Source organism: Miscanthus floridulus, chromosome 16, assembly GCF_019320115.1.
Source record: "Miscanthus floridulus cultivar M001 chromosome 16, ASM1932011v1, whole genome shotgun sequence".
Lineage (NCBI taxonomy): Eukaryota > Viridiplantae > Streptophyta > Magnoliopsida > Poales > Poaceae > Miscanthus > Miscanthus floridulus.
In genome coordinates, this window is record NC_089595.1 from 93,954,775 (window position 1) to 93,975,513 (window position 20,739).

The 20,739-nt window shown below is 46.0% G+C and overlaps 2 protein-coding genes across 2 annotated transcripts in view; both read right to left on the minus strand.

The window, feature by feature from the left end:
• The window catches only part of LOC136511475 (ribonuclease MRP protein subunit POP4-like), a 203,666-nt gene that overhangs the window by 18,879 nt on the left and 164,048 nt on the right, over positions 1-20,739 (minus strand). The gene's annotated exons all lie outside the window — the stretch shown is intronic.
• On the minus strand, positions 18,120-19,873 carry LOC136512684 (abscisic acid receptor PYL5-like). The gene has a single exon (XM_066506658.1). It carries the CDS (start codon positions 19,455-19,457, stop codon positions 18,846-18,848), a length of 612 nt encoding a protein of 203 aa, XP_066362755.1. The 5' UTR covers positions 19,458-19,873; the 3' UTR covers positions 18,120-18,845.

The following is a 20,739-nucleotide window of genomic DNA, read 5'->3' on the forward strand; positions in this document are numbered from 1 at the left end:
CGCCACCGTCCACCCCGGGCCATGTTAGGGCGCTAGATAGCTCCGCCGCAGCTCGATGATGCTCGGCGTAGCGTTCGATCGAGCCACCGTAGCCCCCACCAGCGTACCACCATTGTCCAGCTCCGCCGTGCCGCCATGAACGCCGCCACCGTACTTAGCTCCGTCAATAGGCTCGGCCAAGTGGCTCAGTAGATGCGCTAGGTCGAGTAGGTCACGCCGTGAAGATGTTACCGCCGGCAAGTTCGCCGTCGGCGAGCTCTGGCCGCGTCCGTAGGTTAGCGCCGCCGGCTCTGTTTCCGTCTCAATGACAGGTGGGGTCAACTGACCAGCGGGTCCCACCGGTCAGCGACTCCATGTTTTAAATCCAGTTCATTTTGAATGCATATTTTGTATGTTTTGTAATTTTTGTATCTTCAGTTTAGTAGCTCCAAAATTTGTGAAATAAATTTGTGAGTGTTCCTTAGGAAGTGTAGTATTTAGGAAAAATATGTTTTTAACATTTACAGTAGAAATTTTTGGAGATTTAAATAGGGATTTGAAATGTGCTTTTGAATGCATTCAAATTTGTTTATTTTATATCTAGAGTTTCTGTGCTCCAAAATTTATGAAATTTTTATGGTAAGCTAGTCTTAGCATATATGAGCTCTGGTAAAAATTTGAGGACCAGTGCATGTGTAGATTTATAGTTATAGATTTTTCTTTTATGAATAGTTAATCCTTGCATGAATTTTTATAAATTATTTATGAGTCCTAAATTCATGAAATTTGTTGGAGGTAATCCTAGTACCATATGGATGCTAAGAAAAATAGGAAATCTGTTGCTTGACACTTTTCAATTGGGTTTTCCATTTATGCTATTTCAAGCCTTGCTGCCTTATCATTTTTGTATAGGATGTTCTACTTGGTAAAATGACATGAAATTTTTATAGTAGTCCTTTTATAGCATTAGTAAGGCACTGTAAATTTTTGAGAATTTATGAAGTACATCTGATATGTGTTTATTATTTAACCTAGATATCTAAATAAAATAATAAAGGCTTTTAAATAAATAGTTTGGGCTTCACCATTATATTATCTTAAATGTATTTGGTATGCTTAAACTGTTGGTAGATTCTATGTTGTCAAATTTTGAATGATTACATGAAGTAGAAGTATTGTTACTTTGTATTGCATATTGAATAGTTTCCGGACAGATTCTAGAGTTTGATGAGTTGCATGTTGAAAATGATGTGTACTGTAAAAATGGTTAATAACAAAATGGTAGAGAATTTGATAAGCTTTCCAGAAAGTCTAGGATCACTATATTTGGATTAGTAGAACTCCAGTTATGAGTGAAACAAGTAGCTACTGTTTTGTGGCATAATCGATGCATTGTGAAAGTAGATGATTAACTAATCGAGAAGAGATATGTACCTACTCAATAAACATGGTGCACTTGTTAACATATATGCATTTGTAATACTTATGCCATACTCATGCATCTAGGATTGGAGGAAGAGATCACGTTGCTAGAATTCGAAGAAGCAGAGGAAGGGAACCCGTAGGAGGATCCGCAAGCCGCAGCTCCCGAAGGCGTGGAGCAGAATCCTGAAGAGCTTCCAAAGTGTCCTGACCACTGCCCTACTTCCTTTCTGCGAGGCAAACCCCAGAGCATTATAAGTCTCTCAGTAATTTACAAATGTTTACTTACGTACTTATGATTGATGCATTAGGTTATAAGAGTTGAATGAAACCACTTGATGCATGTACATTCCTTGTCCAGATATTACACCTTTAACCGGTATTGGTCCAGGATCGAATATATGCTTAGCCATGCTTAGACCGGTAGAAGTCGGATGATGTCTTGTCACCTGCGAGATATAGGTGGATACCGGAGCACGGTTGGCTATATCTGCTATCGTGGAACAGAACCATGGGGTAAAAGTAAATCGAGACCGGACGGGAGGTCGATAGAGAAGCAACAAGACATGGAGGTCTTGGGTGTGGATTTATCCCCGTCTATGTCGATTAAGGACCGTACCGTTGTTGGCGCTTCTGACAAGATTGAACGCATGCCTCTCACTTAGCTGGCCGGATAACTCGTTCCGACCGCGAAGCTGAGTAATTCAACTCAGGCCGGGAACCGTTCTGTTGTGCGCTCCTTCCGAGGAACGATCAGACTGAGCCCAAGGGCAGGCTTGGCCTGAGCATCCTGGCATCTGGTGTTCCAGATTGTGCGACGCAGTACGGACCCGCGAAATGTGTACCTGAGTTGTACCAAAGGTGACCTAAGGCTATCGTGGCTAGTAGACCTGGGTTTGTGTTAGGAATAAATTCCCAGCTGGTTGAAATCGATTCGAATCGCCGTCTCTCCTGGATAGTGAGAAACTTGGCTAGTCCCAACATCGTAGTAACTATGTTATGAAACATGATGGTTCGGATGAATATGGAATTACAATACCTGCTATGGTTACTATTGTATGCTTCTAAATAATATACCACATGTTTGACACAGGATAGTTGCTAATCTAGAAATGGATAGTTATAATTAACCTGATAAAGAAATTATAACTGTACCATGACTCAATTGCTTTTACGCACAAATGTTGTCGAGTTACGTCCACTTATACAGCCTTGCATAATCCTTGGAGTCATTTTATTTCTGGTTCATGACGGGTAAGTCTAGCTGAGTACCTTCTCGTACTCAGGGTTTATTTTCCCATTGTTGCAGATGGCACTGTGTATCAGGGGTATTGCAAGAGTTGCTTCTATCCCGCCGTGGATGAGGAGTAAGCCTTGGACAGGCTTCTTTATTAATTCCTATCCTTGCTTTTGTGGACCGTGATCCGACTTGGCACTGTATCTAACTATGTTGGAAACTTTATCTTCAAACTTATTTGCTTCTGCTTTATTTATCAAACTTGGTTTGTAATAACTTTTATTCGTACTCTGATGATGAAATGTATCTGCGAACTTTATGTAATATGTGGCATGTATGTTGAATCCTATATGATCTTGGTTGTTGTAAATCGTTTATCGAGACCCGTCGTGGTATTCGACGGACTACCAGGTTTATATGGGTTTAAGTATGACAGTGCGACCGCTTGCGGATTGCCATTGTACTTATATTCTTATAAATTGGTCGGTTCTGCGACAGCTGGCATCAGAGCAAGATTCAACGTTAATTGTCACAAGTGTATTTAAAACAAAAGTTTTTGTTTTCCAAAAACCCTTCTCTAGCAACTAATAGTTATATAATAGGTATTTGAAATCTAAAGTGTGCCAATGATCACTTTCCTTATGCCCAAATTAAGGACTTTTAGGTGGCTATTTAAGTACTAACATGGGGGTTTTTACTTCGTCGTCCATACGACGTGCTATTGTATGGATACCATTCATTTGAGTGGTAATGTATGGATCAAATGCCTCTACGCCAAGGTAAGATGATGAGTGTATGACCACAAGATGTGAGAGTGCGGTCGGGAAGAGTTAGTTTTGGTACGGCTATGTATGCATGCTTGCATGTGTATATGGTACGTATTTAATTGTGGGTTTAAATTATTGTCGGGTAGATTGATACGGAAGTATATGTATGGGTATACATATATGGAGTATTTACAATTACATTCTGCATATTTTATTATGGGTTTAGGGCTGAAATGAAATTTTATGCAGGTACACTAACAACGAAACGTATAGCTCGACTAGTTACGCTAATTATGAGAGAACGTATGTATGCCACCGTGTCTACCGTTAGAAACAAATTTTTCCTAAGTTTGTGAGGACGTACGGAACGAGCATGCATCATGATAATTACCATTTACATAACTACATTGTTCCTCCCCTTATAAAATTCTTACTCGGTTATGTAACTCTTATCCATTATGGCATTGTCTCACCAAGGGGTACATGTTAATGGTGCAGATGGCACGCACCAAGCAGACTGCTCGCAAGTCCACCGGAGGCAGAGCTCCCAGCCGTTAGCTTGCTCCACGTACCCGTCAACGTCACACGTTCCTTGGAGAGTTTGGGATGCCTACACTCTTGTGGAGAGTGCTCAGCTATGTAGGCTATCCTGATGGAATGGAACCCCGCTACTTCTGGGCGAATGAGCAGTTGGGAGAAGGTCTCTTAGTTACTGTGGAGGCCATTGTTCGTCCCCGAGGTGATGATTCTGAGTAGATAGGCTGGTGTTATGAGTCAACTAGCAGGACTGCTGAAGAAGCAGCTAGCAGAGCAGCCTTTGGGATCCTGAGGGATATCATGGATCATTTTCCTCAGGAGCTGGCAGCCACCTTGGCTAGAGTCTTTCCGAGGGGTAACCCCTCCACTGACTCATGGCAGCAGGCAAGAGGAAGATCTTTGGAGATTGGTGTAGCAGAAGGGCAGAACAGAGATAACCCTGCCATGAGCGCCATGTTCGCAATGATGAGAGTGTTAGATGGAGTAGAAGGTAGCCTCAGACGTGTGTCTGGTGCTCTTGGTCATGCCTGCGAGGACCGACGTCAGCTTTAGAGGGAGCACGATGTCGAGATTGAGAGGCTCACTGAAGAGATGACTCGGTTAACTCACCAAAGGAATGAGGCCTGGACTAGGGAAGATGTTCTGAGAGCTCGACAGTTTGAGCTGGGGCAGCAGCTGGCCAATGCGGAAGAATACAACGATAATCTGCATGAAGAGGTTCATCTGCTGAACAATCAGCTCCACCCTTATGTCCCACCTGGAGCCGCAGAAATGGATCTAGAAGGGTACAAAGAAAAAGATAGAGAGTTTCAAGCGAGGTTTGGGTACCAAACTGATGAAGACTATGGCAAATTCACGATGTGCCACGTACAATGAGTTTATTAGTGATGCCTTGACCCAAGAAAACCATAACAACATGCATGCAGTTGCTAAGGGTCGCAAAAGGACATATGAGGCTGGTGCATCCGGATCCTTCCAGTCAAAAGCGCCTATCACAGCTAGGCCACAATTCCGTCCACCTGCACCCAAGTTCAGGCCTCCACCACCTAAAGCTCAGAATAATAGGCCACAGAAACCATTCCGTAAGGCATTCACTATTGCCTTACCAAAAGGAAATGGCAATCAGGACAGCTCCACCGGATTCAGAAGTAATCAACCATGTTTCAACTGCAACCAACTAGGTCATTGGTCCAAGGAATGCCCCCACCCCAAGAAGAATAGCAACCAGAATCAGAACAATCAGAGACAGGCGAATGCCAGGGCACGTCAGGGACAAGTGCATTATACCGCTATGGAGGAAGTACCCGTCGGAGAAGTTGTCACGGCTGGTATGTTTCTCGTCAACAAGCATCCCGCTGTTGTTTTATTTGATTCAGGAGCTTCTCATTCATTTATGAGTCAAGCATTTGCATCTAGACATGATCAAGAAATAATTGAAGTAAGCAAAGGGGGTTTTAACATAAGTTCGGCAGGGGGAACTGTTACTACCAAAAAGATAGTCAAAAATGTACTCATCTCGATACAAGGGAGGGAGTACACAACATATTTGATAATATTGCCTGGGTTATCGATAAGTGTAATCTTAGGCATGAATTGGATGAAGTATCATGGTGCTCTTATTGACACTAGCACCCGTACTATCATGTTGAGAGAACCCACGGGAGGGAATGCTTTTCTAGTACCACTCTCCCGCGATTTTGAACCCCAACATTTAGCCTATGCTATCCAAACCACCATAATATGTGATATCCCCGTGGTTTGTGAGTTTCCAGATGTATTCCCAGAAGAATTACCAGGTCTACCACCGGATAGGGACGTGGAATTTAAGATTGAATTAGTGCCGGGTACCGCACCCATATCCAGAAGGCCCTATAGAATGCCACCCAATGAGTTAGCAGAACTTAAGGTTCAATTGCAAGATCTGTTGGACAAGGGTCTTATCCAACCCAGCTCATCTCCGTGGGGATGTCCAGCCTTGTTTGTGAAAAAGAAGGATAAGTCACTGAGAATGTGTGTAGATTACAGACCACTCAATGCGGTGACCATCAAGAACAAATATCCGTTGCCCCGCATCGACATCTTGTTCGATCAGCTAGCGAAGGCAAAGGTATTCTCCAAAATTGACTTGAGATCAGGTTACCATCAGATAAAGATCAGACCGGAGGATATACCTAAAACTGCTTTCTCTACTAGGTACGGCTTATATGAGTATTTGGTTATGTCTTTCGGACTAACAAATGCTCCAGCCTACTTCATGTACCTGATGAACTCGGTATTCATGCCCGAACTTGATAAGTTCGTGGTCGTGTTTATCGATGACATATTGATTTATTCAGAAAATGAGTCAGATCATGAGGAAGAGATATGCACCTACTCAATAAACATGATGCACTTGTTAACATATATGCATTCGTAATACTTATGCCATACTCATGCATCTAGGATCAGAGGAAGAGATCACGTTGCTGGAATTCAAAGAAGCAGAGGAAGGGAACCCGTAGGAGGATCCGCAAGCCGCAGCTCCCGAAGGCGTGGAGCAGAATCCTGAAGAGCTTCCAGAGTGTCCTGACCACCGCCCTACTTCCTTTCTGCGAGGCAAGCCCCGGAGCATTATAAATCTCCCAGTAATTTACAAATATTTACTTACGTACTTATGATTGATGCATTAGGTTATAAGAGTTAAATGAAACCACTTGATGCATGTACATTCCTTGTCCAGATATTACACCTTTAACCGGTATAGGTCCAGGATCGAATATATGCTTAGCCATGCTTAGACCGGTAGAAGTCGGGTGATGTCTTGTCACCTGCGAGATGTAGGTGGATACCGGAGCACGGTTGGCTATATCTGCTATCGTGGAACAGAACCATGGGGTAAAAGTAAATCGAGACCGGACGGGAGGTCGATAGAGAAGCAACAAGACATGGAGGTCTTGGGTGTGGATTTATCCCCGTCTGTGTCGATTAAGGACCGTACCGTTGTTGGCGCTTCTGATAAGATTGAACGCATGCCTCTCACTTAGCTGGCCGGATAACTCGTTCCGACCGTGAAGCCGAGTAATTCAACTTAGGCCGGGAACCGTTCTGTTGTGCGCTCCTTCCGGGGAACGATCAGACTGAGCCCAAGGGCAGGCTTGGCCTGAGCATCCTGGCATCTGGTGTTCCAGATTGTGCGGCGTAGTACGGACCCATGAAATGTGTACCTGAGTTGTACCAAAGGTGACCTAAGGCTATCGTGGCTGGTAGACCTGGGTTTGTGTTAGGAATAAATTTCCAGCTGGTTGAAATCGATTCGAATCGCCGTCTCTCCCGGATAGTGAGAAACTTGGCTAGTCCCAACATCGTAGTAACTGTGTTATGAAACATGATGGTTCGGATGAATATGGAATTACAATACCTGCTATGGTTACTATTGTATGCTTCTAAATAATATACCACATGTTTGGCACAGGATAGTTGCTAATCTAGAAATGGATAGTTATAATTAACCTGATAAAGAAATTGTAACTGTACCATGACTCAATTGCTTTTACGCACAAATGTTGTCGAGTTACGTCCACTTATACAGCCTTGCATAATCCTTGGAGTCATTTTATTTCTGGTTCATGACGGGTAAGTCTAGCTGAGTACCTTCTCGTACTCAGGGTTTATTTTCCCATTGTTGCAGATGGCACTGTGTATCATGGGTATTGCAAGAGTTGCTTCTATCCCGCCGTGGATGAGGAGTAAGCCTTGGGCAGGCTTCTTTATTAATTCCTATCCTTGCTTTTGTGGACCGTGATCCGACTTGGCACTGTATCTAACTATGTTGGAAACTTTATCTTCGAACTTATTTGCTTCCACTTTATTTATCAAACTTGGTTTGTAATAACTTTTATTCGTACTCTGATGATGAAATGTATCTGCGAACTTTATGTAATATGTGGCATGTATGTTGAATCCTGTACGATCTTGGTTGTTGTAAATCGTTTATCGAGACCCGTCGTGGTACTCGATGGACTACCGGGTTTATATGGGTTCAAGTATGACAGTGCGACCGCTTGCGGATTGCCATTGTACTTGTATTCTTATAAATTGGTCGGTTCTGCGACAAACGCAACAGCGTCATCACGGGTGTCGTCGTCGTTCTCGCCCTCGGGGGCTAGGCCTGGCGGAAGGACGCCATCGTCTTCAGCCATGGCCTCGGTGCGAGTGGCCACCTTGCTCGCTCTATGCCACAGCTAGAGGACGAAGCATCGGCTACCGACTTGTGCAAAGAGGTGAAGGAGGAACAGACAGAATCAGAAAACAGTCAGACATATCAAAATAGAAGAAGAGGGTTAGGGTTAGGGTTAGGGTTAGGGCTTACCTGTGCAACCGGAGCCCCGTGCCGGAGAAGACGACACACCGTTAGCAAGGACGGCGAGCGACGGAGGAGGGAAGATAGGAACAAGAACTCGCATAATCACCAAGATCTAGAGGGATCGAGGGGAGAGAGGGAGAGGGAGATGGGAGAGAGGGAGGGTATCAGGGAGGAGGAAAAGGGAGCGGCTCGACGGCGGTAGGCAGATTGAATCGAGGTCACCAGAGTCGGGGGAGGTCACCAGAGACGGCGAGGCTAGGGCGAGAGCGAGAGTGACTCGAGGGAGTGACGCGGTGCGGGTGGGTGGGGAATGATTTATGGTTTGGTGAGGGAGGGGAGAGGGAGCCACGCCGACACACCGCTTATATACTAAGGGGGAGGCGGACAGCCGTTGAGCTAGGCCGTTGCCTTGGGCCGTGGGGGAGTGGGGGTTGGCGGGCCGTTGTCGGGCCGTGCCGTGGCAGCCCACGGGCCTGGGGTACGGCCAGACACGGCCGGCTATACCGGGCCGGGCCGTGCTCGTGGCGGGCTAAAAAAGTGGGCTTCGTGTCGTGTTGTCGTGCCTCGGGCTACATGGACATTTATGGTGCAGCCGTTCGCCGTTGAAACGAGATGACTGTGTCTAGGCGCCATCGCCGGCGCTTGCCATCCGCCGGGCAGCACGCAATATGGCGCCAAAATTGTGTCGTTGCTGCTCATTCACCCACCAAAAATACATTTAGCAGCTACAGTCTGCTTATTCCTCTTCTCGTGAGCTGGGCCTTTGTTTGTGCTGTCAAATGGGCTGGGCTGCAGCGGCGAATCTAGACTAAACTGCTGCCGGGGTCGCACAGATTCATGAACTCAATTTGATGGGGTCATAGCTGGCCGGAATACGCGGGGTTCCACTGATTCGTACAAAGTTATCGGGGTCGCATGACCCCGACAACTTTGCACTGGCTTCGCCGCTGCTGGGCTGACTGATTCTTTTTTTAGAGGAGATTGACTGATTCTTAAAACATTTGTGAAAGACAGCCGTTGGATGAGGAATGGAGAGGATCGGGACGAGGGAAAGTCACCCGTGACTTTTGTTCTTCAAGTTAGAGAATCTGCGCCGGGTTTGATTGCATGGATGGTCTTTAAAACGAACCAGATCAATGTAGTCTAGTCCTAATAACTATACTTCTACCGATCTTACTTTCAGAAAAACGCAATGGCTAAGGCCTCTATATGCAGACTGCAAGCACATTGCAATCAACACCGAGGACAACCAACTATAGGCTCTCCTAGAGCACGACCTCCAAGCTTGAGGATAGCGTTGTTCATCCTCTTCCAAACCTTAGTGCCTTTTCCTTCACGCTACTTCCTCTGCTAATGCCTTCACGAGATCGATCAAGATTAGGTTTACAAAGAGTACATAGAATTGTGAATTTCTCATCCGGTCCACACATGTGCATGGCATATTCTTTTTTAACCCCTATTCTAGATTGTCTCTAACAACCGCGACCCAAAATACAAGACATATTCGTTCTTTGGATAACGCTACACGTAAATGGTTTAATATCTACTTTTGGTGTTCTCCAACAACAAGACCCAAAAGACAACCCTTTTTGCAAATGGGTCTCCAGGAGAGAGGATACTCAGATTTGGTTATGCCTCTCCTGACACCTAAAATAGGTCTTCCATATAGGTACTTTGTTGGAGACTATAAATATTATGTTTGAGATCCATTTTAGATTTAGGTTCGACAATGAATCTCCGGTTGGAGAGACACACACACACACACACATATATATATATATATATATATATATATATATATATATATATATAGAACTACTATCACGTAGCTGACTACAAAATAACTTATTCTGTAGCCACTTTGAGTTACGATAATTAGTATGTTAATTTACGAGATTATAATAACTCCATACTAAGTGGTTTACTATAACGTTATGGTAAATATCCCCATGTGTTATATTAACCCAAATATCGTAAATATGTATTTACATTATCGTAAATTAGTGTATAAAATTATCGTAAATGAAGATGACTACAGAATAACTTATTTTATAGCTGACTACTGAATATACCCTTCCCCTCTCTCTCTCTCTCTCTCTATATATATATATATATATATATATATATATATATATATATATATATATATATATATATATATATATATATATATATATATATATATATATATATATATATATATATATATATATATATATATAGACACACACACACACTCCCATTCACATCTCACGATCCAGCAGGGCGAAATGCATTGGTCGTGTCAGCGCTTGTACTATACATATGCACCAATTAGCAGTTTAGCCGTTGCACGTATTTAAGTATTTTACATATAAGTTGGCGTGGAACCAATCTACACTCATCTGTTAAGTTGTTGTACGGCGAGTACAATCTACTTTAGAAAATAAAACTATTTTATGAGGAAATGTCTATTTTATGTACCTGGGTGAAAAAATGTCTCTTCTTCACCTGAATTTTATGAACACGTTATAAGAAAAACTTGGATGATTTAGAGGAGTTCCACGTCAAGATCGAAGGTGTTGTAAGAATCAGGTGAAATATTCATCCGCACCTATTTTTTAGTTGCACCAATTCTACTTATAAATTAAATGCTAAAATAATTACCGTAACTCTAGTACAATTCGAGTTCAAGTCAAACATGAATTTATATTAACTAAAATTAAGGTGGGAGAGAGATTTGTTTGTGACCATAATCTAGTTTTATTTCTTTCCATGCATGCATCTTATCTTTTCTAAACATAATGTATATCTAGAATGTGCAACAAAAGCTATGTACTCCATCCGTCCCTAAATAATTGTCGTTTTCGCTTTCAAGAAACAACTTTGACTAAATATATAAAAAATATTAATATTTATATTTATGATATAAAATTAATATCATTAGATAGATCGTTGAATCTATTTTTATAATAAATTTATTTGAAGATACAAATGTTGCACATATTTTTTCAACAAATCCAGTCAAACTTATGACACGGAAACAAAAAACGACAGTTATTTAGGGATGGAGGGTGTATATAGAAAGATAACGATTTACAATTTGAAATGAAGTGTTTATGAAGGAAAAAGGGAAAACAGAAACAAAAAAATTGAGCGTGGAGAAGAAGATTTTCATCGGTCTAATTTGGGAAAACAGATAGTTGTTGATACGGAGTTTTATAGCAGAAGCAAAACGGTAGTTTAATAGTAGATACGGAGTTGTTGATACTAATTTGGGGGATAGGTGATGCGATTATACACTATCGGCCTATTTGTTTGAGCTGGTTTGGCTTATAAACTATGATTAAAAATACTAATGACGGGTTTGGTGTGAGATAACCGTACGCGCACATGCGATCTTCCCTGTTTGTGGCAGCGTGCGCTTATACCGAGGAAATCGCCTCGCCGCCGTACGAGATTTGCCCTGCAGGCTGCAGACGCTCGTGGCGCAGGCGCGGGCAGGGTTGGCCGGGCAAGTGGCCACGGGAGATTCCCTCGGATTTGGGGCCCCGGACGATCCGAACGAGGAAGGAACGGCACGCCCGCCTGAGCCGCGCTCGCTGGCGCCGGGTTGGTTGGCTTGGAACTGGAGAAGCCGCGGCGCGGAGACACGAGAGAGGCAGCCAGCCATCCAGCTGCACGTCGCACGGCGACGGGCCGACGCCCGACGGCCCTTCTTTGGAGTACTACTGCCGTATGGAGCCGTATATACGGATAAGATAGTAGTAGTACATGCTCTGGAGTACTACTGCCGTATGGAGCCAAGTTGCGCCGCTGGGGTGCCAGTGTGCGACGGTTGTTGCTCGAGATTCCTCCTCTTCTCTTCTGAAGGAAGAAAGAAAGAAGCTCACAACTCGCAAGTTGGGCAAGCAGGCCAAATCTCAAGCTTTGGCAGTTGGCGTTCGCGCGAAGCAGGCGAGTCGATCTCATCCGGGTGGTGCAAACTGCAAAGCGCACGCCCCCAACTTGGCACGCCGAGTTGCATACGCGATGGGGCAAGCAAACTTGTCAAGGAAAAGAAACGGACGACGACGAAGCAAATCGAATCGGGGGAGGGAGGACGCAGCGCAGCAGCTCTCCTTGACCAGACGGGGTCGGCAAATGATGGCCCCGGTTGCAGCAACTTGGCCAAGTAGCCCGCTTGGAGTACATTTATTCGCGCCATGTCGCGAGCTTTCTGTTTTGTTTAGGCCAAGTGCATGCCCAAGTGTGCTAATTTGTTTGAAAACCGAACTTGGCAGACCACACTGCCCTGCAAGGTGCAGGCTTTTACTATTTTTATTATTAGGTCATATACATAGATAGTACTGTGCCAGCATGGCAAATGGCATTATGCAGTCATTGCCTGAGAATTGAATATATACTTTGTTTATTTTGAAACGCCCAATTCCAACTGCAATACATATACTAGTACTATATATATGATCAATAACCAATACTAGTAGAGACCACAGAGAAAAGCATATTGTATGTATGTTTACAATGCATCACTCCCTCCTTACCAAATTAGAAGACATCTTGTTTTTTCTAGATTCATAGCTTTTACTATATACCTAGATAGTATATATATGTTATATGTCTAGATAGATAGCTAATAAAAACTATAAATCAGTTCCAGATACATATATTTGCCTTGTAAAGGTTCATTTGGGGTTACTCTGCTTTAATACTAAAATCAGTTCCACTTCACTAACTCTATAGTTTCACTTTAGAGATGGCTTTCACCATGGAGCATGTACATATATATATTTGCCTTGTAGCCATGCTATAGTTCCAGGGATTGCAGGTTTATGTGGAAATTGCTACTTGTGTTTTTGGGGTGTTTTTATATGTTAGGTGTTTTGACACATTTAGTTTTTTATTTTAAAATTCTTTGTCACCTTTCATTATAATATAAACAAAAACACATATTTGTGTATTCATTTTTGTAAGGAAAATGGACCATAGGCCCATTTACTTTGGATTTTGGTGTTTGATGACCAACACAACTGTTTGTTTTGTAAGAATTTGCAAGTGTTTGTTTTGTAGTTCAATAGGGTGCAAAACGTGACATGGACGAAGGCAACGTGATGATCCGATGATCAACACCATAAGCAAGACCCTAGAAGCACAAGAGAAGACCCAAGATATCAAGCAAAGTCCAAGCATGAAGATAACAACCAAGCCGGACGCAAGATCACAAAGGAACGAACTCACAGAGATGACCGGACGCTAGACCGGACGCTGGTAGCACAGTGATCGGACGCTCCGTTCATAGGCTCGGCAGCAGCAGCGACCAGACGTTGATCAAGCAAATCGACCGAACGCAGGACAACAGAGTCCGGTCGAGTACAGAGAGATTCCAGAGCGGCGAAACTGCGACCGGACACGTCCGGTGGCATGTGACCGGACGCTGGCAGCGTCCGATCAGTTGATCATGGCTCCAACGGTCGAAACGACCGGAAGCGTCCGATCAGGACGTGATCAGCGTCCGGTCAGTAGCATAAAAGCGAGATTTCATCCCCAACGGCTACTTTCTCAGCGGGGCTTATAAATACAACCCCCAACCGGCCAAATGAGGTGAGTGGAGCTGAGGAAACATATCAAGGGTGTTGATAAACCATTTTAGTGATCTTGCATAGTGCTTAGTGTTTTATTAGGTGATTAGCGTAGGTGCTTTGCGAAGTGCTTAGGTTGATTAAACCACCGCTTATGCGCTTGCCCTAGGTTTAGGCCTAGTGTTTAGTGAGGTTTGCATACCTCTTACCACTCGGTGCTTGCGTGCACCATTGGTGTACATCGTAGGGGCTTGTAGTCTTGCGAGATCACACCAACCGCGTTTATGGTGTGGCCGCCACCGTATACCGGAGGGAACAAGGCCCGCGACGTTTCGGCCGAAAGCTTGATAGTGAAGACGGCAGGGAGCACCCGGGAGAGGTTTGCCGAAAGGCACGTCGGAGACCCACTTGCGCGTGGGGAAGGCCCGTGGCTATCCACGGAGTTACCCGACCGGGAGCTTAGCCCTTGCGAGGGACTCCTTGCGAGGGGCTCCAACGAGGACTAGGGGGAAGCTTGCGTGCTTCTCGATACCTCGGTAAAAATACTGAAGTCGTCGACGGGAGTTTGCATATCTCTACCTTGCTCTTTAGCTTTCGCATTTACATTGATTGTATTACTCCTTTTACGGTAGAAATAGCAACACACTAGCAAAACCGTAGTTGCATATTTATATAGTTTATCTTTTGCTTAGGTTTTGCTAAGGTTAGAAAAAAATACCAAAATTTAGAAGTAAAATTTTAAGTTGCCTAATTTCTCTCTTTTTTAGGCGTCACGGTCCCCTATAATTTTTCAAGTGCTTATATACACCATACACGAGGCAAAAAAAACCCTTGCAAGTCCTTTTTTGAAACGCATGAGGTACATAGCTAACAATGTTAATCCACGTCAAAATTCTTCCTCACTAGGGATTTTAGCTTATCATTGATAAAGTTCATGCCGTAAGAATAAGGTTAGTGATTGAAAAAACACAATAAAACTGCAATAGCTGTGAGCTCATTCCTGCCTTGCACATTCCAAAAGGTGCTTCTCCCATGGTCCTATAGAAGCCATACCAAAAGGCCTATGAGAAAATGGTTTCTCCTGTAAAGCTAGTAGGAGACGGAGCTGGTTTTTTTTTTTTTTTTTTTTTTTTTTTTTTTTTTTTTTTTTTTTTTGGTGCGGAGCCTAGAAAACTAATAGCTCCCTGTTGCTCCTGTCCGGCTCGACATGATTGGAAAAAGATAAGTGACCCTGGATAAAATTACATCAAAATGCTACACACATGTATTGATTCAGCAGCAAATCTGCATGGTCTTTGTTCAGTTCATCAGAATGACTTCCTTGAAAACTTTGCTCTACTCTAAAACCCAATACTAATTATCAATTAACCTAAACTTTCTTATGTTTAGTCTTTGTCCATTTCAAACAACCATGCATATCACTCCCCCCATTCCAAATTATAAGACTTTTCTAGATTCATAGTTTTTCCTACGCACCTAGATATATGTTATTTCTAGATACATGGTAAAAGCTATAAATCTAGAAATAACAAAACGTCTTATAATTTAGGACAGATGAAGTAGAACCTAACGTCAAACTTATAAATCACATGTATAAACAAGTCAAAATAGACAAGGATACTATGGGCATTTGGCATTTTACATTTCACCATAATAGAAAAATAGGGAAAAATTCACCTTGGCAAGTGCTTTTGTATAGGGTCTCAACCCCACCGAGAAGGCTACTCTGAATGAACCGGAGGTTGTTTTTAGAGAAGCCTTAGCTCTGCCAAATGAATGCAATGCAATCAAGTAGCTACAGTAGCTAGCTGGTGTTTGTGAGTGTCGCTTCTTCTCCCACAGCAACGTAACATGACCATCACCATGAATGGCGCCAGCAGCTTATGCATGGCCAACAACAACTGGCTGCAGGAACACAGGCGAGCAGGGAGTACGCGCGTGTGGATTCCCATATTGGCCAGGGTGTTATGACGACATGTACGTACGCGGCGTCCGCCCGAGGCCAGAGGATCCATGGCTGGCACCAGGTCAAGCTCCACCTGCATTGTACCCTCGCTCCAAGCTCTCTGCTCTGGCCTCTGGGGCGCACCGGTGTCAGGGCAGGCCATCGCGCCGGCACCCGCAGGGAATCCTAGGGCTCGCCTTGCAAATTCCTACTACTAGTATTCAGGCCTGGTTTAGATTGTAAGTTTTTTCCCTCTCTCTTCGTCACATCAAATCTTTGGATATATATAGAGTATTAAATGTAGATAAAAAAATAACTAATTACACAGTTTGATTGTAAATTACGAGACGAATCTTTTGAGCCTAGTTAGGCCATAATTAGATAATAATTGTCAAATACAAACGAAAGTGCTACAGTGCCGAATACTGATTCCTAACATCAATCTAAACGAGACCTGAACTGCAAATTTTTACAGTCACATCGCCAACAAGTTGCTCCAGGTAGCCAGCTGGGTCGCTTGCTGCCTGCGTGCGACGCCAATGTGTTTTTAGGTGGTGTCTGGTTGCCCCTCGTAAATTTTAATCGTTGTTTTATTGAATATTTGATACATGTATGAAATATTAAATATAGACTAATTATGAATCTAATTATATAGTTTGCGACTAATTTTTGAGATGAATCTTTTAAGCTTAATTAGTCCATGATTTGACAATGTGGTGCTATGGTAAACCTATGCTAATGACAGACTAATTAGGCTTAAAAAATTCGTCTTGTGGAGTACTGACGAATTATGCGCCTTCAAGATCGTTTGACGTGCACGCACGCGGATGGCATGGCATGACATGGCACCTGAGAGATCTCTCTCAGGACAACGAATAAAATTTATGTCTTTGGGGGAAGAAAAATGCGAAGTCAGATGATGCCTCGGTAGTATTTTTTAGCGAAACGATCAGTGTTTTCCTTTCATAAACATAAGCTAAGAACTGCTGATCTTGATTTTCTCTAGACAATTTTATTTGTATCCATGGTTTGGCTGCGCATGGTTTAAGCCGCACCGTCTTGGTGTTCCACTTAGGAAAAGATTAGTTCAGTGCGTGGAATCACATATACAACAATGATTAGATGTTAATCTCTCATTTTTAAATATATATGGTGTTTTTACAAGTCATGTAGATTTTGAAACGGAGGGGGGTAAGAAGCGATTTTGTGGTTGCTCCCACCTATCAACTACTATCATGCAACACCTACAAAACTAAGTGCTTGTTTGGTAAAAACAAATATAATGGTCCTTAATCACTAGGAATGCTCCTCCCCCATCAAGTAGGTGTTCAGAGCTCCATGTGCATCTGTCCCGTACAACTCGTTCCAGACTGATCTCATGAATTGACCACCTACCGATTTGTCCTCGGATTTCCATAAATTTGTCTGCAGAAATGGGTACTAAAATCGCAGGAACACAGACAACACGAATTTGCATCTGTAACACCATTCCTCAAGTAGTGATGGTTTACCAATGCCAAGAGGGAGCTACTAACTAGACATCTAAATGAAGGGGTGTTGTACATGTATGTGAATAAGGGTTAATATCAGGCAACACCCATACAATAATTTGTACTTTGTGTCTATATATGGCCATGCAGCCTGAGCCCGTCGGCCCGTTTTTTGGCCCTACCCAAGCCCGGCCTAGCCCGACGGTTAGCGGGCCCGGGCTGGCACGGCCCGGAGGAGCAGGCCATGCCTGGGCCTTACCCCAGGCACGTGGCCCGGCATGGCATGGCTAGCTCCGGAGCCAGAGGCCTGCTGGCGGCCCGACCTGCCAACCCCGCGCGGTCTCGCCCCCAGCTCACCTCCCCGGCTCCCCCTAACCCTATCTCCTCTTGCTGCACGCGGCCAGATCCTCCTTGGTGGCGTCCACCGCCACCTCCCGCGGGATGCCCCTGCCTCCTCCTGCCACGCGCGGGTGCGCGGACGCCACCTCCAACCGGATCTGCCTCGGGGATGAGCACGCCGACGGCCGCCGCCACCTCCCACGGCTGCCCCTGCGTCCTCCATCTCTCCCTCCCCGAGCGGATCTCTCTCCCTCTCCCTCTCCCTCCCTCCCTCAGCTCAGATCCGGTGGCGTCCCTCTCTCCCTCATCCTCGATGCACGACGGCGCCCTCCCTCCCTCCCTCCCTCAGCTCAGATCCGGTGGCCTCCCTCTCTCCCTCATCCTCGGTGCACGACGGGCTCCCTCCCACCCTCTCACTCGGCGTACGGCGGGATCCCTTGCCGTGCCTCCTCCGCTTAGATCCGACGCAGGTACGACGACCTCCCTCCCTCCCTCACTCTCCCTCGGCGGCGCGCGGCTAGGAGCGCACGGGCAGGCAGATCCGGCGACTCCCTCCCTTTCTTGTTTTCTATCCTCTCCATCTCGCTCACCCCCTCTTCATCTCCTCTCCATCGCTTGAGGGAGGGCACCGCCTGCGCAGCTCCTGCCCCCGAGATCCGGAGCTCCGCCGTTCCCAGCCCCCCGCGGCCACCTCCTCCTCGCCTCCCCACGTGGCCGTGGCGCACGCACCGGCCTCGAGCACGCCGGCAGCCGCCCTCCTCCCCCAATGCCCCCGCGCGGTGGCTGGCCTCGAGCCCCGCCGCTCCTCCACGACCCCTGCGTCCCGGTGACCCTGCCTGCTCCAGGCGACCCGACCTACCCTCTCCTCCCTCCTCTCTCTCTATGTCGACACTCAGTGGGCCTCGGGCTGACACGACCTGTGAAAATTGTCGTGCTTCTCGGGCCGGCCCGGCACGGAAATCAGCCCATAGGGCCGTGCCTAGGCCGAAGGCTAGGCCCGTGGCCCTGTGAGGCACGGCCCGGGAGGCACGGCGTGCCATGCCGGCCCGTTGGTCATCTATGTTTGTGTCGCAAAGAGAGAGAGAGAATAGTAGCACAAGCTAAATCATCCTAGAACCACGAGTTCATGGATCGATCGATCTCCCCGGAAAGGGCAAAAGAACATGACCAAGTCAAGAAACAAGGTGCCCGCCGCCGTCGCCAGGCGCCAGCCGGCAGCTGCCAGGGCTCTAGGCGAGGGCCAGGGCGAGGCGCTCGGCGGTGCGCGCCAGCGACTGGAGGTTGCAGCGCACGATGGTGTCCACGAACACGCGCGTCTCGTCCACGGTGTTGCCGGGGGGCACGTCCACCACGTACGACTCCACGACGACGGTGCCGCCGGCGCCGGCGTCGGCCTCGTGCACGGTGGTGACGGACCGGTAGTTGGCGAGGCGGTGCTCGCCGCCGACGACGCGGAAGCTGAGCACGCGGCGCTCGTCGTCGAGGATCTCGAGCCGCTCGCGGCTGCTGGTGGCGGGGAGGCCCGAGACGACCCGCACCTCGCGCACCGACCCCACGGCCACGCCTCCGGCGTCGCCGCCGTCCACGAGGCGGCAGCTCCGGATGAAGTGCTTGTACGCCTGCGGGCGGTCGAAGCGCCGCACCACGGACCACACGGCCCCAACGGGCGCCTCGATCGCCTGCACCACCGCCGAGCAGCACTGCCCCGCGCGCGCCACGTGCTCGTGGTGCCGCGCCACCTCCGCCGGCACCGCCGCCGACGCTAGCGCCGCCTTCGCCCCGCCGCCGCCGGTCACACGGCTGTGCTGCTGCGGCGACGGCCTCGGAGCTGTGTACGGCATTGCTGCTGCTTCCTTTGCTTTGCTCCTCTCTGTGTGCCGCCGGACACAGACGCACCCTACCCCACGCCTCAAGGCTCAAGGTTCTTTGGTTGGGCTGCTCCACAGAGGAGGAGGACGAACGGCGGCCAAGGGAGGGGAGGGAGCTGGTAGAGCTGGAGGAGAGAGGCGGTTATATACCTGGGATGGACAAACAACTGGGGTGGTGCCGGTCATGGTCACTCCACGCAACTTGCCAAGGCGGCAGCAGCACACACGCACACACACACTTGCCATTGCTTACTGTGGCCTCGCTCGCAAAGTTGCAGGGACTGGTTTAGGGTCACTTGGGAGAGTTGTTGTCTCGGCGATAGTTTTCTGAGTAGAAAGATGGCGGTTTGGCTTCCGGGCTTGGGCATTCCAATGGGTGGGCATGGCAGGAAAGGAAAGCTGACCTGACGGATTAGGTTGGTGGTTGGGGCAAGGCAAGGGGGGCAGAGGCACTGGCCAGTTGGGTTGGTCAAATTAGAATTGGAGGAAAGCGACGCGCATGCAAGCCCATTGGCGAGGGAATAAAGAAGATCGCCGGGGGGGAGGGGATCGATTCATTTGTTGTTAAGGTTGGTTGATCTTGTTTAATGAGCCAACTTGTGCATGTAACAATCAATCACGCGGATTGTCATTTGTCCAACTCCAAAGGGATTCGATTTTCGACCCCTCCCCCATTGTCCGCGCCAACCAAAAGGAAGGCCAGAGAGTCTCTGTGAAAAAAGATGAGACTTTTCCCTTTGTGTCATTATAAAAGATCGTAATTCTCTGTGTGCCTCTCAAAAAATTCAGCGGTCTTCAGCGACACTACTCCAACTTTTTCGTGTCATCCATGCCACTTCCGTCAGTTTGGACTATAACGCCGTCAAACTGCAGGTGTGAAAAGACGAAAATGCCCTTAAGTTTAAATATGTTATTAATTTTTTTAGCATCTTAACGACTTCAAATGAAAAAACTCAAAACTAGAAAGTTGTAGATCTCGTCGAGATCTATAATTTTCATATAATTTTTTTTCATTTAATTTCGCAAAAAAAAATAATATGATTTTTCTAAGATATGTTAATCATATCAAATCATATTTTTTTTACGGAATTAAATGAAAATAATTTTTATATGAAAATTATAGATCTCGAAGAGATCTACAACTTTATAGTTTTGAGTTTTTTCATTTGAAGTCGTTAAGATGCTTAAAAAAATAATAACATATTTGAACTTAAGGGCATTTTCGTCTTTTCACACCTGCAGTTTGACGGCGTTA